This window comes from Gymnoscopelus microlampas (assembly GCF_963454915.1).
Source record: "Gymnoscopelus microlampas genome assembly, chromosome: 7".
Lineage (NCBI taxonomy): Eukaryota > Metazoa > Chordata > Actinopteri > Myctophiformes > Myctophidae > Gymnoscopelus > Gymnoscopelus microlampas.
The window spans coordinates 21,248,984-21,267,595 of NC_139944.1; the positions used below are offsets into that span (position 1 = coordinate 21,248,984).

The 18,612-nt window shown below is 40.6% G+C and overlaps 1 protein-coding gene across 3 annotated transcripts; it reads left to right on the forward strand.

Moving 5' to 3' along the window:
• Window positions 1-1,731: 1,731 nt before the first annotated feature.
• fam210b (family with sequence similarity 210 member B) lies at window positions 1,732-16,793 on the forward strand. 3 transcript variants are annotated; one of them, XR_014601194.1, is made up of 4 exons: window positions 1,732-2,437; window positions 9,701-9,909; window positions 12,344-15,227; window positions 15,261-16,793. XR_014601194.1 is itself a non-coding variant. In XM_084062941.1 (3 exons), exons 1-3 carry the CDS (start codon window positions 1,886-1,888, stop codon window positions 12,558-12,560), a joined length of 978 nt encoding a protein of 325 aa, XP_083919067.1. In that variant the 5' UTR covers window positions 1,732-1,885; the 3' UTR covers window positions 12,561-16,793. The 3 variants fall into 3 exon arrangements, 1 of the variants encoding a protein (XP_083919067.1); XR_014601195.1 differs by having other exon boundaries at window positions 12,344-13,867; window positions 13,966-16,793; XM_084062941.1 differs by having other exon boundaries at window positions 12,344-16,793.
• The last annotated feature ends 1,819 nt before the right edge of the window (window positions 16,794-18,612 follow it).

Consider the following 18,612-nt stretch of genomic DNA (forward strand, 5'->3'; position numbering starts at 1 on the left):
TGTTTCTGTAAAGCGACTTGTAGAAAAGTGCTATATAAATCCTATGTATTATTATTATTATTATTACATCATAATAGCCTGTTGTATTGTCTTATTTCAAGAATAAGTTGGGAGAAATAATAATGTTGAGTTGAATGGAGTGCTTTTATGTTGACAGGACACAATCGAGGTTGCCTGTAGCCTATGTTTAAAATGTGATTAAATATAGTTTTCTGACTCATGAATTACCCAACTTCTCAAATAGAGTGCATCATAGTTTCAAAATGACAGCTCATAATACCCACACTGCACAACATAACACACTGCATCATGCTCATTGCTCATGCATTCTTCCTCCCTTCCTCATTCTCATGCATTCCTTCTCAATGAAGAGAGTGTTGAGTTGACATATTGTAAAAACAAGAACAACTCATTCTGTAGGAGGCGGAGCAAAGTAAGAGAAAGTGTATTAGGCTATTACTCCATTGCTAACAGCAGCAGGCTAAAACATTGTGATTTTGTGATGTATTTACATAAAATCTCTCACTTAGATCAAAGACTCAATGACAAATTGACTTGTCATTGGTTTAAGAAAACACTGTTGAATTTAACAACATTCAATTACGACAGAGACACATTTAATACACCACACATAACCTAATTACATTGACTTACTCCACACACATAACCTAATTACATTGAAGTACTCCCCACACATAACCTAATTACCAATGGTGGAAGGTAACTAAGTACATGTACTTAAGTACAATTTTGAGGTATTTTTACTTTACTGGAGTATTTCCAATTTCCTGTTGTTTTTTTCTTCTACTCCTCTACGTCTCAGATTAAAATATTGTACTTTTACTCCACTACAATTATTTGAAAACTTTAGCTACTAGCTACTTGATGTTGATTATTATTACAAAACATACATTAACCACTTCAGCCCTATACATTTCGCCATTTGAAAAGAGCCGATCTACAAGCTCACAATGCGTTGTATCGTGAGGCATTGTTAGCTTGTAGATCTGCAATTTTCAAAGGATTTTATACATTTGAAAACTTGTGAAATGGGACATGCTGCACAATGAGTACTTTTCTACTTTTGGTACTTTAAGTACATTTTGTTACAAATACTTTTGTACTTTTAGTCAAGTAAATTTTGAATTCCAGACTTTTGCCTGTAACATAGTAGTTCTACATTGCAAAATTGATACTTTTACTTAAGTGAAAAATGTGAACTTTTTCCACCACTGCTAATTACATTGTTACACCTTTAAATTCCCCCTCCCTTTGCTCCCCATGTTCTACGTAGTCTACTCAAAGGCGCGTCAATCCTCATTGGCTGTAGCTTATTATCAGCAAGTGGTCAGCGTTGCCATGTCGGCTTATTATAAGCGACTTTTTCTGTAAACTTGCTTGCAAAAAATGGTAGTTGTGGTATTTGTAAGATGTAGTTGCTTATTTGGGCTTGTTAACTAATGTTGTTTAAACCAGTGGTTCTCAAACATTTTCATGCCAAGGACCTCCAAATGAATGTAGCCTATTTGTAGACCCATTGAATCACCCAACCTTCTGAAAATATGTTGTGCCAGAGACCCCCATACAAGATTTTGTGGATTTTAAAATATTCCCAAATGTTCCACTTTTTTTGGTCGGCTATAGGGTTAGAGTGGTCGCTTCTTCTGGGCTTGTTTTAGACCTGGTTGGTTATTTCTCTCACACAACCTGGCAACACTGCAAGTGGTGGGACTAGTGGGAGATATGAGGGCACAGGGCAGCAGCATGTTCTCTGCTGCCACCCATGATTATTAGCTGGGTTGGTAACGAAATCCTTTGATTATTATCATTTGTGAGACACCCACGACGACGACACTTTCAGGCGTCTTCTTCCAGCAACGTGACCATGTTGTACGGCCGCGGAGGAGCGAACAGGCTGTGGGCGGCTGTAGATCAAGCGTTCAAGTCATCATCGGGCTCATTGCATACAGTGCAAGTGAATGTAAACAGACCATGGGGCGCCGTCACATGGACACGATTACCTAAGTGTACAATTCAATGTCCCCGTGCGTTCTGTGCAGCGGCCACAGGGATCCATGCTCAAGGAACACAGGAGAAGGTTATTGCTGTCCAAAAGTGGGACTCATCCTTGTCTCCTGTCTGGAGGATCTCGGACCACCGTGGACACTTATCTGATCGGGTGGATCTCACCACCAGAAGAGATCACACCCACGGGTACAACTACAGTCAGTCACTCTTGCCACCAGCAAACAGGTGCCTAAGAAGTAGACAAGTAGAAACAGTGATCAGTGCTGCTGCTTTGTTTACTGCTGGCACGAAGCTCTGCTGCTGCTGCAGCCCACGTTGTTCCAACAACATGCAAATAAGAGCCTCGTCTACAGCTGCTGCCACGCAGAGACGCGAGGCAGACGCCGGGGAAACCGACAACAAAGCCGGGGTAAACTATTGTGTTTGTCTAACCCCCTGCCTGGACCCCCCCTCCCCTTTCCAAATTCAGTGTTTAAACAGTGATCATGCTTTGCTCACACTGTCACACGACACGCGAGGTCAAGGTTGATCTGGCGGTGACGACACGACTGTTTGTCGAGGTCAAGGCTCGAAGATCCACGATCGAGCGGAATATTATGAAATGTCACTAAATTTAGGATTTGCAGACTGGAGATTTTCAGTATATATAATGTTGATCCTATAGTCGGGCGGGGCTGTACAGTGCGGCGATTGGCTAAGTTGGTTGTCAGGGCAACCGTTGACAGCTGTCGTCATAGTGTAATAATGTATGTAACTACAGTGTAAACATCTCGAGAAGGCAATACTGTTGAATGTAATATGCCCTGTACAACAACTAGGTAGTGGTTGTCATCTAGGTACAAGGTTGTCTTCTCTAATTGCACAGAGAAGAGGTAAATCTATCAAACCGGTGTGCATTGCCTTGAGATATTTATGTCCTCCTATATCGGCACAGCGGTTGCCTGGCAACCAGCTAGCCAATTAGAGCTCAAGTTCAACTGTCCATTCTCTCGGGCTGTGGGATGGGATCCAGAATGTTTCCCCCTGTAAACAGCAGTCGGTAAAGTTATGCAAGGAGGTGCGTTCTCCACGTGGTTTGTTTATTCAATGCTTTTCTACGCAGGCTGCAGTTCATGTGTTCAAAATGTACCTTAAGTAGAAACAAAGGCAGTCTAATTAGAAGATCTATCTGTGTCCTGACATGTTCTATTATATAGCACAGAACACATATTTTGTTTAAAAAATGCTTTAGAAATGGCACAAATAGTAGATCTATAAGCTCATAGTGAGCTTTTAGTGAAAATAGCAGATCTACAGCTTACACTGAGCTTGTAGATTGGTACTTTTAGCAATTTCGTAAGTGGTTTCAACACAGAGCTCAAATGATGCTGAGTCACTGGCTCCAGTCACTGTCTGTGCTCCCAGGAGCCTCGTTCTCTTTGAGCAGGATGTGAAAGGCACTCTGACTCTGGCCCTGTTAAAATGCAACACAGGTAGTAGCTGCTGACAAACAACTACCACTGCAAACTGCTGTCCCTATACTTGTTTATGACAGTGGCCGTGTACTCCATATTTGTTTCTAAAAAGGGGATCTAATAGGCATGGCAAGTTTATTTGTACACCACATTTCAGCAACAAGGCAATTCAAACTAAGTGCACATTAAGAGCATTAAGATAAATTGCAAAAGGACAAAACATTATAGAACATTTGAATGCAATTAAAACATAGTCAAGTTAAGAGAATAGAACTTAGGAGCAAATTAGACATTGGTCCAATTCAGGTGGACTTCTACATAAATGTAGCAAAACTAATTTGACTAATGGGTCAAAGGCAAGCCCAATGCTGTGTATGCTTTAACATTTTTATAGTTCGGTCCATGCCTTGGTTTGATTGTAAGACTAGACTTCACTCTCACTATTTTGACGCTGCATTAGTCTGTCTGACATAAGGGCCCTTTACCGTGTGTGTGTGTGTGTGTGTGTGTGTGTGTGTGTGTGTGTGTGTGTGTGTGTGTGTGTGTGTGTGTGTGTGTGTGTGTGTGTGTGTGTGTGTGTGTGTGTGTGTGGCGTGCATGCACACACGCACGCATACCTCTTTTGTGTGCATTTAACAAGGTCTTTGTGAGTGTGTGTTATGTATGTTTTCATTCCCCTGAAAAGCTGTTATCAGACACAGCAGGCCCACTGTTCCCCTCCTACCCGCCCTCCCTGGCACAACTCCCTTTGGCCACTCAATCACATGACACTCCCACGGCTACTGCTGCCTGCCTTTGCTTTTAGCGTGGCCTGGCCTGGCTCGGCCCTATCCTCTCTGAAAAGCAGTGGCCTGCTCTTTCGCCCACTCTATTGTCCATTGTTGCTAGACTACTGACAATGTCACCGAGCTCTGGCCTCATCCTGCGGTTTCAGGACAAATTCCGTGACATGTAGCGGCAAAAGGGAAAAGGGCAGTTTTTGTTTATTTCCATGTTCTTCTCTTTTGGTGGTCTTATAATCTGTTGATCGGCATAGTCCCAGTTAGCTAGACAGAGCAACCAGAAATGGGTGCAGCAGAAATATTTTTTGGATATGAAAGGACATTGAAGGATATTGTAACTTTTCCCTGTGTTTACATAACAAAACAATTTTTTACCCTTTATTTCTCTCTATATCAGTGGCTGATAACTGCTGGGTGTGGGGGAAATTATTGATAAAAAAAAATATATGTACAGGGCAAAGTTACATTCTATGCCTTTAAATACTTTAGAATTATTAAGTCAGTGGGCCACATCCAGCTCTTGCCATCCTTACATCTAGATATGTTTTACCTGCATAAACATCCTTGTTAGTTGAATATGACATCTATAGCACACACTGCTATATGCTCTTGGAAGTTTTTACTACCATCATCATATAGGCTTTTAAAGCAGGCTAGTGGACCGATATTCTCCAAATGACATCATTCTGTCAGCTTACATTTCAGTTAATGTGATAGTAGGAGTCTCGGTAGATATGTTGTAGTTAAATTAATTGTTATACCCTACACCTACAGTGACACATTTTTACAGCGTGGCCCTAATAGGCGAGCTGTATGTATAGAACAGTGTTAGTCTGTATGTTCCCGTATGTACAGCATGTCCCCCACCCACATTTTGCCTAAATATGGAGTTCCATACTGTACATCCTCAAATATTTGCAGAAATAAGGAAGTTCCACACAGCTCCAGACTGGCCTCGAAATATGACATTGCACTGGGAGGCCACACTGTTATTAGACCAACTAAAAATAGACAATGCATAGTTAAGCATTTCCTGTGTTTTGGCAGCAGGAGGTTTGAATGACTTTGCTGTTGAGGATTGTACATGAACACCATATGATGTCCTTTTTGTAGTTGACAAAGCTGTTCTCTAATGCTTTCATTGCTGTCGAGAAGTCTAAAACAAACCTGAAGACTGCAATTAAAAAGCATTTAGTTATGATTGCATTGATTTTCCATGCACTACGGTTTTGTCATTGCACTCTTTATGACAGTTCAGTGACTATAAAGACTGACGACAAGAAGGACTGAACCAGCGACACTTTGCTTAGAGTACCAAGTCAGGGTTCAATTTGTTTAAAACATTTCTTAACCACTTAAAGGTAGGGTAAGTGATTTGCTTTGGTTAAAATAAGTGTTAAATAGCTCTATAATCTGATAGTACTCATTGCTATAGAGTGTTTGTTCAGTAACAGGAGTCTCCTTGTCTCTCCACCTCTTTATTAAACAGAAAATGAATTGAAAAAATCATTTCCAATTTTATCCAACCAGGACAGAGAACTCAATCAGGATACAGATTAAACAAGTGAAAGTGATGACAGTGATGTGGAAGTGATGACACTAAGAAATGAGCAGACAAAATTGGAACTGGAACACTATACAAATTAAGCTTAAAAATGTGTACTTTCTCCTGATTGGCTGAGATTTTGACACCTACCGGAAAATGTATTTTCTGTTTATTAAAGAGCTGGAGAGACAGGGAGACACTGTTACTGAAAAAACACTCTATAGCAATGATTACTATCAGAATATAGTGTTTTAACCTTTTAACAAAATACTTTTTGTTTTAACAAAATACTTTTTGTTTTAACCAAAAATATCACTTGCCCTACCTTTAAGCCCTATTCTTTGTATGACAAATGCAATGCATTGTGAGCTTGTAGATCTGCTATTTTTGAATAATTTGTTTTTGTTAAAAAAAAATACATTTTTACTCATGTTTTAAATGTGCCCAAAATAGGGATTAAGGGGTTAACATACATATTTAATTGAATTGCTAAATTTTGAAATTGAAATTGAATCCTGGCCATAGTCCATAGAGTATACTGATTCCCATACGTGCTCTAAAATGTAATGTAACGTTACTAGTAGAACACAGAAGTGTTGTTTTTCTGTTGGTGGTTAAGGGCTGCTCCCAGTCCCTGACAAATAGACAGATAAACGCTACACTACTGACAGTTTGAGTATGTTTGGTATCAGTGTGTGCATGGGTGGAGGTCATGGCCTAGAACATCACATGCTGTACTTAACGCAGTACACCCCCCTCCACGACAGTCACCTCAATTTTATTTTATCACCAAATCAAAACGTTACCTAAAGGCACTTTTAAGTTATCCATCCAACTTGATGCATAACCTTTTGATTGATTGAATACTGCAAAAAGTACAGAGGTACAGTTATACAATAATGCTAAAAGGATAACACAAAAAGCTTGTTTCCATTGTGGTCCTGTAGTCCTGATAGATAGAAGACAATAAAAGAATTAAGTTCCTTAGCAAGCTGAACATTTCAATTAAATGTAATGTTTGCAGTACAAGTATAATGTTGGATTTTTTTTTTTTAATTGTACCTGAAATTAAATTCAGGTACTGTAATAGAGTGCCCCTGATGCGACCATATTTAATCTGCAAGGTAAAATACATGTCCCCTCCCGGTGTGGCCCGAAAATAATTGAGCTCGGTGATCCCCTCAGAGACCACCCCCACACTAGGGTTGACATCTACCTAAAATTGAAATATGGGACACCCAGCCGGACGTCCCTTATTTCTAAGAAAAATAAGGGACGCCCAGAAAGAGATGCAATCTTACTGTACGTATATACTGTATGTACAGTTTTTGTATATTATATTAACCAGAATCCATATTCTGGGGGTAGACAGAAAAAAGGGGTCCAAGTACAGAGCCAACCCGGGCCCAGTTTACTAAATCTAGAGGGTTCATGTAATTTACCTGTATTATAGTATATGTACAGCATATGAGCTTGTAAGATATGTGTCATAACTGTCATTGATTGTTGATTCCCAAAAATAATTGTTGATTCCTAAAAAGAAGGAACAAAGTGTGTCCCTTATCAGTTCAACAAGGGACACGTCTTTTAGTTAGAAACTACTGTAAAAGACATCCGATCCTACTGAGCCGGAATGTTGCGTTCCATACATACAGCCCCGCTTTAAAGTCAGGAAAGCTTCCATAATACAGTGCATGTGTGAAAGTGACTCATGTAATGCGCACTAGTGGAACTAATCCATTTACTACTACTACTACTACATGCTGGAATGACCTGCCAGCTCTCTGCATCATGTCACGCTGCTGGATTGTATCTGGTGCTTTTTCATTACAGTGTTGCGCGTCCCAAGGTCAAAGGCACAGACATACACTGTCTGTGTGTGTGTGTGTGTGTGTGTGTGTGTGTGTGTGTGTGTGTGTGTGTGTGTGTGTGTGTGTGTGTGTGTGTGGGGTGGGTGGTGGGGGGTGTTGCTTGTAAGTCTTTGTGTGCATGTGTGTCGGTGCTCTCCCACTGAATTACACAAATAACACAACAATAGTCTATGTTTAATCAGCTGACTCAGTGAATGGGCTTGTCTGGACTCTGCTCTCAATAGAGTAAACACATACTGTAGAGGTCCAGGCTTTGTCTGGCCCACTTGGATGACCTCAAGGTTGTCAGCAGCATTGCTGCCCAATTGACTAAGCTGCTTTTAATTTGCATCTTATTAATATTGTTATTAAGCTGCTTTATCTTATGGATCTCAATATCTATGTCCAGCGTAAGCTAATTCAACATGATATTGACCACAATTATGTGGACATTATATATATATATATATATTCATTTTGTTATATATAATTTGTTATAAATCCAGCGCACCCCTTTCCTTCACAGCGGTGCACTTTCTCCCCTCCATAAAAGCCCAGAAGCCCAAACTCCCCGCCATTAAGCAAGGGGTTCCCAAAGTGGGGTGCGGGGTCCCCCAGGTTACTTGCTGGGGTTCCAGGGTATCCCTAGCAAAATGAGGAAGGGTTTAAACACAATTTTATACTTCAGCTTTTCAAAAATAGCCAATATAAAAGCTCACAACATGTTGTGAAGCGTTATGAGTTTACAGATCTATTATTTTCAAAACATATTGAAAGATTTTGAATTATTTTGAAAACTGACTGACGCAAATCTTCTCTAATGGGGCTCTGGAACAAAATCTTTTCAGATGGGGGTCCACGGCCAAATAACAATTTTGGGATCCTTGACAGGAAAATGTATAGGAACCACTGCTGTAAGCTGTGAGATGTTTAGTTTTTTAGTTTTTCATGTTCAGGAACTCCAAATTTAAATGTATTTGGCCGTGGACCCCCATTTGAATTGTTTGTGTGCCTGGGACCCCCATAAAAGATTTGCTGTTGAAATGTCTCAATTTTTTTTTAAATATTTTTATTTTAGTTTAAAATGTTCACAAAAGCACACATACAGCCCCCCCCATATACAAACCTACATACATAAAGGACAGCACAGATACAACATAATCAAAAATAAAGGTACAGAAAAGAAAAGGAACAACAAAAAGAGACAAATCTACTGTATATTCATACGTTTCTCAAAAATGCAGCTGGACCGGTAGGTGAGGTTCATCAGCAGACCTGGCTCACAAGGAAGGGTTCAGTGTTGTCTTTAAAAGAGTGAAAGTGCGATCTCTTGACTTTGAAACGTGTAGCCTGCTGTCTCTCACAATTCAGACTCCCAAGAGAGATTTCATATAATTCCTTTGATAATGAATCACACAGCCACAGTAAGAGAACCCCAGAGACTAGAATGACTTGATGGTTCAAACATATAATGTAGTGTCGCATTTTATTATTATTACAATGTCTTACTCATGAAGATAGATGTGTTTTTCCAACTCTCTTGTTCAATAGACTTCAAAGCACATTGTTATGCTTTCAAATTCTTTCTGAAGACTTTATGTGTTATTACTGACAATGCTGGCTGATGGAGTTTCAGAATCTGGATATCACTTTCCTAGGGCTACTACTCTCTCTGAAAATTGTTATGATTTGTCTGTTGAGGGAAATCTACCCCATTTTCTACTGTATCACTTCACTGTTCTCTCTCTCTCTCTCTCTCTCTCTCTCTCTCTCTCTCTCTCTCTCTCTCTCTCTCTCTCTCTCTCTCTCTCTCTCTCTCTCTCTCTCCTCTCTCTCTCTCTCTCTCTCTCTCTCTCTCTCTCTCTCTCTCTCTCTCTCTCTCTCTCTCTCTCTCTCTCTCTCTCTCTCTCTCTCTCTCTCTCACAAACACCATTTCCCATTCCTTTTTCTTTTCCTATATGATTAGTATTCTATTAATCCTCATTTTTGCTTCTTTATTTCTCTCTATTTTCTTCTTTAATGTTCTCTCTCTTCACCCAGGAGGAGCAGAATGTAAAGGAGCCCCCCCCTTCCTCTTCCTCCTCCTCACCGAAGGCCCGGGGGGAGCCAGAGTCCGAGCCGCAGCAGGACAAGCCCAACAAGACCCAGCAGCTAAAGAAGGTCTTCAAAGAGTACGGAGCAGTGGGAGTATCCTTCCACATCTCAATGTCCCTCATGTCCCTGGGAATGTTCTACCTCCTTGTCTCCAGGTAATATTGTTAAAATGCCCCAGTGCTCTGGGACTAGAGCTAAGAGTTATACTTGGTCATACAAAAATAACAGAAAATCTGTTATATTCTTTAGGGGTGCAACAGTTAATTGAACTAATCAAACTAACTAAATCGATTAATAATCTATCCATATCTATGTTGGGCAAGATGTAACGTCTTGTGAGCTTATAGATCTCTTATTTTCACTATTTTTGCACCATACCGTTGTGCGATTAAGTATAAAACAACACATATGTGGTTAATTGATACATCGATATATAGAAAGAAAAACACAGCTGCTCGATTATTCAATTCATCTAAAAAGTAATCGACAAATAAATCAAAAAAGTGATTGGCAAATAATCGCTAAGAAAGTTAAAAACAGCCCTAATTTTCTTATGGGTTACTGTGTGACTCACTAGTTTTACACTTTGTTCCAACTGTCGTTCACCAAAAATAGCGGATGTTCTGTTATTTTTGGCAAGTGACACAGCTGTATGACAAAGTGTAAATTACTCTCACGAGTGAGTCACAAGAGCTGCTTTTGGGGAAAAAACTAGGTTAAAACGTGTTACATATTTATTCAAAAACCTATCGGTTTATTAGCTGTTTTTCAAGTTCACTTACTGTACCACATGCAGGATTCTTCAAAGTTCGTTTCAAAATGCTTTTCATGTGGACACAATGATTTGAATCTTGTACAGAAGATCAGTGAACCTCAAAGCAGCACCACTCTTTGGTATCATATGCAAATGTATCTTTATCATTTCATGTTTTTATTGTTTGATTTTCACAAAATGTCGGCATAAAAGTAACAACTCAACTAAATGCGACGCAGCTTTATATGACTGGCAGGGAAAATCGAGCACATGCTAGGTCTGTGCACCAGAGTTTGTAGCCCTCTCTCTCTGTGTCTGTGTGGGCATGTGCCAGGGGTGTGAATTCCAGTGGGCCTAGGCAGAGATTATCTGGCAGCTTGGAGGGTTCCTCATATCGTTGCTAATGGGTAAAAACCTCATGTCAAATTCCAAGGCACTCAGATCTGGTGACAAAGTTAAAAGGCCTTTATTAGATGGCTATTTCATTACATTAAAAACAGTGCATGGTGACAGGGATACAATTACAACCCACGCGTAGTGGCCCCACTCCTCATATTTCCATATTTCAACTTTGTTAAGTTTTTTTCGTAAATGAATGTCCTACTTTATCATACTCGAGTGTCGCACAAAAGTAGTGAAAATGGCAGATCTACAAGCTCCCAATGCCTTGCGATGCGAGCAACGGTTTTGTACATACCAGGTTTCCACCCGACAGCGACAATATACTGTAGCTTTCTTAATGACCCTTGGACTGCACAATGTACAGAGCATTATCGCTGTCTAGCCACCGAGCCAAGGCACGAGGAGCGGCATTTCAATGCTCAGCACTGGGGTAACCAGTTGTCAAGGCACAGATGGATCCCTGCATTTAGCTGGATGGAAGCTTGGCTTGCACAACCAGAGCTGTTAAAGTGTGAAAAGAGCGATATGCTGTAGTGATGTAGCTCTGAGCCTTGTGTCAACACCTTTGTATATTTAGTCTCCAGTGGTGTGATTCATTGAATCTTTGGGCTGATCTGTGACATCAAGACTCTTTTGTACCTTGTTCAAAGGGGGCTTCCCTTTTGATTCTTTGGATTGATTTGTGGAATACCGTGTGACATTTGGGGATCTACAATACATTCATCAGCCTCCAGCACATGAAAGAAAAAAGCTGAAACATTTTAACTATTAACTATTACAAACCACTCCTGTATGACAATACTCCCTCTAGTGGAGATCTATATTTCAGCCTTATCCACACTCACCAAGGGGGTCTAAGTGTGTGTAAGAAAGACACAAAGTATTTACATAAATAATGAAGTTCTATATTCCAATAGTAATCATAGCTATAGATTGTTCAGTAACATGGGTCTCTCCATCTCTTTAATAAACACAAAATACATTTTCAATTTGATCAGATCAGGAGCGAGAGCCCCCACAAAGCTTGGTTACAATTTGATAGTGGTTCAGTTCCAGTTTTGTCTGCTCATTGTTTTGTTTCATTACTTCCAATATCACTTATTTATCCTGTATCCTGTATGAGTTATCTCTCTTGATTGGATTAAATTGCTGTCCCGACCCGAAATGTATTTTCTTGTTTAGTATAGTATATAGTATAGTATTTTCTTTACTATAGAGCTGCGGAGACGGGAAGACCCCTGTTACTAAACAAACACGCCATAGTACTATCAGAATATAGAGCCTTTAAACACTTTAACAAAACTTTTTCTTAAACTTTGAAAAAAAGAATAATTTTGTAACATTTTAATAAAAATCAGGATGCCAGGGTCGGTGAATAAATAAAGTGGTGAATACACTCTAACCTGTTTCTGTGTGGCCTCTTGTCTCTCCAGTGGGATTGACATGACGGCGGTGCTTTGCAAGGTGGGCTTCAGCGAGGCGATCGTCGAGTCCAAGATGGCGGCGGGAACGAGCACGTTCGTATTGGCCTACGCTGTACACAAGCTCTTCGCCCCGGCACGCATCAGCATCACTCTGGTGTCTGTGCCTCTCATTGTCCGCTACTTCAGAAAGACTGGCCTTTTCAAGCCCCCTACGACCACGCCTTGAAATGAATGTCCTCCCCCTGCCTTTCTAAGCTACAGTGCAGACAAGCTGACTTTCACATGGTCATATTTGAAGCAAAATGACACTTTGGTAGAAGTTTGGGTTGTGTATTTATCTTGCTATGATGCAACTCCAAATATTGGCGAGATATCTTCAATAGTTGCTTCATTGATTAGAAACTGATCATCCAAATGGACTTACATTGGACTGTTAAAGGTAGGGTAAGTGATATTTTTTGGTTAAAACAAAAGGTATTTTGTTAAAAGGTTAAAATACTATATTCTGATAGTAATCATTGCTATAGAGTGTTTTTTCAGTGACAGGAGTCTCCCCGTCTCTCCAGCTCTTTAATAAACAGAAAATACATTTTTCGGTAGGTGTCAAAATCTCAGCCAATCAGGAGAAAGTACCCATTTTTAAGCTTAATTTGTATAGTGTTCCAGTTCCAATTTTGCCTGCTCATTTCTTAGTGTCATCACTTCCAATTTCACTTGTTTAATCTATATCCTGATTGAGTTCTCTGTCCTGGTTGGATATAATTGGAAATGAAACTGAAACTGAAACGAAAATGCATTTTCTGTTTAATAAAGAGGTGGAGAGACAAGTAGACTCCTAATACTGAACAAACACTCTATAGCAATGAGTACTATCAGAATATAGAGCTATTTAACACTTATTTTAACCCAAGAAAATCACTTACCCTACCTTTAAACATGTCTCAAAGTCACTCTTTTAGCACATAAATGATCAATTTCGAATTAAAGTTTTTTTTTACAACCAAGGTTTATGTTTTAGCTTGTAATTAAAGTAAATAAAAGATGAGTGTTAAAAAAAATCATTTACCGCTTTCTATAGTTTTAGCAATATTTGCAATCTTTTTTTACAGTGGGCGGGGGCATTCGGGCAGGTGGCTAAATATGTCTTTTTTTAACACAATAACCCAGCTATTTCTTTACTATTATTTACAGTAGCTCTTCTAGCCCCCAATAACTCACATCTGGCCATCAAAGACCACGGGACCTTTTTTATTGTGTAAAAAATACATTTTTAGCCACCTGCCCGAATGCCCCCACTCACTGTAAAAAAAGATCGCGAAAATTGCTAAAACTATAGAAAGCAGTAAATGAAAAACTATTAACACATCTTTTATTTACTTTAATTACAAGCTAAAACATAAACCTTGGTTGTAAAAAAACAAAGTTGTCCTATAAAGAAGCAACCATTGAAGATATCTTGCTAATATTTGGAGTTAGAAAGTGTAATTTTGCTTTAATGTGTGTGTGTGTGTGTGTGTGTGTGTGTGTGTGTGTGTGTGTGTGTGTGTGTGTGTGTGTGTGTGTGTGTGTGTGTGTGTGTGTGTGTGTGTGTGTGTGTGTGTGTGTGTGTGTGTGTGTGTGGGTGTATAAAGTGTGTATATAAAGTATATATGTAATTGCCTGATCCTATCTCAGGTGTCACCTCCTTTGTGAATTCAGGTAAAACTTCAACATCTACATCAGTGCCCGGGGGGGGGGGGGGGGTAAACTTCAAAATCGTTGCTGTTGGGTGGAAACCTTGCACATCCATAACCTTTCCTTTTTTTTAATCATATTTATTTTTAAATTAAAATTAAGAAAATAGCCATCTACAAGCTTATAGCTTATAGATCTGCTTTTGTGTGACACTCTTGTATGATGGAAGTAGGACATTAATTTACGAAAAAACACAACAAATTAGAAATATGGAGATACAGTACAAGGTTTCTGCCCGATAGCAACGCTATACTGTAGATGCATGCCAGGATTAGGCCTTAAAAGCAGGGGAATCGACAATTGTCTTAGATTTGTGAAGGTTAATCGCCAGGAAGAGATTAAAGAGTTAAAGAGTTTTTCTCACATTCCTTCACGGTGAATGAAGAATCCAGCTCGTGGGGTTCAACACAAACTGAGTTCACACGAACGTGCTTGCCCAGGCACACTCCTCGTTCGAGCGTGAGACTGTTTATCCCGGAAGTGTTTTAAATGGTAAAGTTTGAGCGAAAAGTACTAATGACTATACGACTGGATACATGACACTTGGATTGTACTGTGAGCAGTGATGCTATGCTCATTTGAGAAGTGGTTGCTCTCTATTTTAATGACGTGACACGCGCGTCGCTTAACACCTACAGTACAGGTCACACAATGGACAATTGATATGCATATAGGCTAATTCCTATGTTAATGTACCTGGCGTGAGTCGGGAGCCTCTGTAAACTTTGATGAAGTGTGAATTTAAAGTAGTTTTAAATCTAGGCGTGTGCCTGCGCGTCCCCCTGGCCAAATAAGTGGTTGCTCGGCGTGCAACCCCGTCCACTGAGCATTGCACCCCTGACTGTGAGCAGGTTTCCTACGCATGTAAGGAAAAGTATGGAATTTTAATGTAAAGAATGTGTAGGAACCCTGTGTGACAGTTGTGTTGCAGTTTATACATTGTATTTTAATATAGTTTTGTTATTGTTTGTCAAGGACCCCTATTTTCTTAAATTTAAGTATTTTCTTTGTATTTGGATTCTTTATTCAATTTAAAGGAATGCAAGAAAAGCAACATTCTCTATGAATTGAAGCCCTCACGGGGTTATTTATTGAAACACTGGCGTAATTCCTTTAAAAGCGGTTGCTGCAACTATAAGGAGAGGGGGACTGTCAGAAAGTTAGGATATTAAAGATATGAAATGCTGAACAGCATGCTGGCACTGGTGTGAACTGTATGACTTGCTCCAAGTCTATGAATGGACTACAGCATCCATTCCCAACCTATGGGCCGTCAGGATATTACAAGTGGCTCCCCAAATAGTTGGCAAAACAGATAAGTAGGAACTTAAAGTATACTACGCTAAAGAAATGAAGAAAAGGAACATGGACAGATGGTTCCAAGTATGGACCTCTGACAGATCTTCCTGATTTGGCCACCAAGTGGCCAAATGGCCAATCAGGTCAGATGAGAAATGGCCCATGATTCATAAAAGTTTTGGAACCAGTGGACTACAGCTTTTTGACTCAGAAGAAAAATATGTACGTAGTTCTCGGCATGCATCTACCTTGGAATAGGACCCCCCCCCCCTAAAATCAGTGCTGCTGTGGCAATAAGTGTTCATGCAGTGTCCTTTCTGTAAATGTATTTACTCTTATGAATCTATGAGCAACAGAATGCCAACAAATGCCATGTAACCACTTTCTATAAACTCAAAACTAGTCTCAACTAGTCCCTGAACAGGACACATTCCAAAAAAAGTGTAAATGAATGGTCTCTCAATGTTAGTTACAATCTGGAGATCCATCTGGGATTCAGAGTTGTTGTCCCAAGCTCTTTGAGAAGGGGGAGTTGGTTTGTTGCTGATGGCACAATCAGCTCCTCTCTCTCCCGCTGTATAAGGGTCCCAGTGGGGACGTGTGGAAAAAGCTGATTTCTCTTCCACTGTCCTGTTAGCTGACTTGGCCATGTTTTGCTGTTTTGTGAATCAGCAGAATAATTCAGGTTCTTTATATCCCGTACCGCTTCCTCTGCATCATCTCGCCGTCTGTCCTTTTCCTCTATCTCCCTCTTTTCTTCTCTTGTCTCACCTCCATCCTCCCCTCCTCCTCCTCTCTCCCTCATTTTCTACTCTGCTGTTATTGCCTCTCGTTCTTCGTCCTCGTCCTCTCTTCCCCCATGTTGTTACTTTCCCCAGAACGCTATGCTCTCTCCTCTCTCCCATGTAGGGTTGGGATCCGGAACCCGGAGGAACCGGATCCAACATTGAGGAACCGGAATTGGTTCCATCATATTTGGAACCGTTTCCGGAACCGGTTTATCACTCTCTCAGAGCTGGTATGTGGACTTCATGTCTGCTATACAATGACAAAATCATTGGTTCTCAAACTTTTCAATTTCAAGAACAATAACTCTCAGAGTTACAGACCTGTAAGGGTCCATTTGGAACCAGTCAGAATCCTTGAAGGAAACCGTTAAGGAATCAGACCGTCAAGACGAAATTGTTAAGGAACCAGAATTGTTAAAATCCTGAAGAATCCCAACTCTACTCCCATGTACAAGTGGCCAAGCAATCATTGCTCATTCATAATTCTAATGAATTCTATGTAAAAGATGGATGTTCATTACAAGCTTTAGATAAATGCTACATGTTGGTGACATGTTGATATTCTCTCCACAATGTTGTCGTTGTACTTTGTTTGAATTGTTTTAGAACTTGAGTTGTGTTAAATTACTATTAAATTGGTAAATAATGTGTTTTAATGCTTGGTGTATTCTTGTTGCATTCTTTTACAAAATGTCAATCGGTTTTCCGATTAAACATTCATGACACAGTGTCTGGATGGTGCAGGCCAAGTTCCTCTCCACTACCGTGGAGACTGGGGTTCAATTCCTCCACGTCGGTGCCTCTGGCATGGCTGGGCGCTCCAGTGAACACAATTGCCTGTGTTTGTGTCTGGGTGGGAAGTTGGGAGGTGAGGGCATTCTCTGTCGCTGGCTCGCTGCACTAGTAGTCTCACGAGCCAGACTGTTGCCTCCCATCATTTTCAAATGCTCTGTGCATAACTGTAGTTTCAGGGTTCCAGAAGATGTCAAACCCATTTCCTGTTCCGGTTCAGTGTTCCATAGCTTCATTTGACCTTTCCTGTAGCACCACCCTCAGGGAACATTTCAACATTGCACACAAGGTATCTCATAATCTAACAGGCAGATTGCTGGATGAACTCTACTGATTTTGGTGACCGCAGCCCCCACTTTATTTTATTTAAACCCTTTTGCAAGGTGAGTTGAAATCACGTTGGGTCTGGTAGGGTGTAAGGAGTAGCACGACCTGTAGGTATCGTATAGCTCACAACGCGTCGCGTGACGTTATATTGTTGTATAATTACATGCCCAAAATAGGGACACCAGGATGAAAGTAGTTAAAAGCATATTTTAAAATATAAAGGTCTGCACTGCATTGCACAAAATGTCTATCCATGTCCCCCTTCTGAAGTCCCTACCCCTACCAAGTCTTTGGCACCTTCATTTCAAACATTTAACATGACTTTTGTGATTGTTTCCTACAATCTTCATGGTTAGAAGACTCAGAGGTGACCAAGTGAAGACAGAAAAGCAGAAAAGGCTGCTGAATTTCTGCCTTCGTTCATTTCCCTGTTTTGACCACAGAGGGGAGCTCCTGAACCACAAATCCCAAGCAGCTCATTTAGTTTCTCACTGGTTAACATGTTTCATGAATGTATTTGTATCCTCCTGTCCTCATTATACACACCAGTGTGGCTTTGCAGGAAGCTTGATTAATCAGACTGTCAAAAAAAAGAAAGAAAAGAAGGAGCTCATGAAATAAGCCAAATTCTCATAATGAGCATGTCATTGGTTAGTAAGACAAGATCTCTGAAATCCACAAAAAAGCATGATTCTTATTCATAGATGCTGTAGATGCCAACCTGGCAGTGCTTTTAAACACTCCCCACAAGTCAGCTGTTGTTGACAAATGAAAGATCACACAACTATTTACTAGTTATGAACAGCTATCATGCAATACATTTTCACCCTCTGTGCTCTTAAACGTGCACAGCATACATTTAAACCCTTACTTTGTTGCAGCAGGTGTTGTACCATGTTCTGCACTCCTCCGTTCCTTCCTTCTCTCTCTTTCTCTCTCCTCTTTCACTCCCTTCTCCTCTTCTCCCCCACTTGAAGGATTGATTGGCCCAACTGGCGCTGTAAGCAGCCTCAGCCGGTGCGAGGGGTCCCCCAGGAGGGGCTCTGCGTCGGAGAGGAGGATCCGCCTCGGACCAGGCCTGATCTCCTGCGCTCCTCCTCGGCAGGGTGAATAATTCAGCCGGTGGAGCCAGACGAGGTGAGCTGTGGATGTGGGGGAATACACCTGTTATCAGCCCAACTTTAAGGACTGTGGGCACTGGCAGCCTAGTGACACACACAGCCATCTCTCTCTCTCGCTCTCTCTCACACACACACACACACACACACACACACACACACACACACACACACACACACACACACACACACACACACACACACACACACACACACACAC

Coding starts and splice junctions, on each gene's coding strand:
- fam210b (XM_084062941.1), top strand. CDS start 1,886: ATGTTGTACGGCCGCGGAGGAGCGAACAGGCTGTGGGCGGCTGTAGAT. Junction 2,438..9,700: donor AAACCGACAACAAAGCCGGG/GTAAACTATTGT, acceptor CTCTTCACCCAG/GAGGAGCAGAATGTAAAGGA. Junction 9,910..12,343: donor TTCTACCTCCTTGTCTCCAG/GTAATATTGTTA, acceptor TTGTCTCTCCAG/TGGGATTGACATGACGGCGG.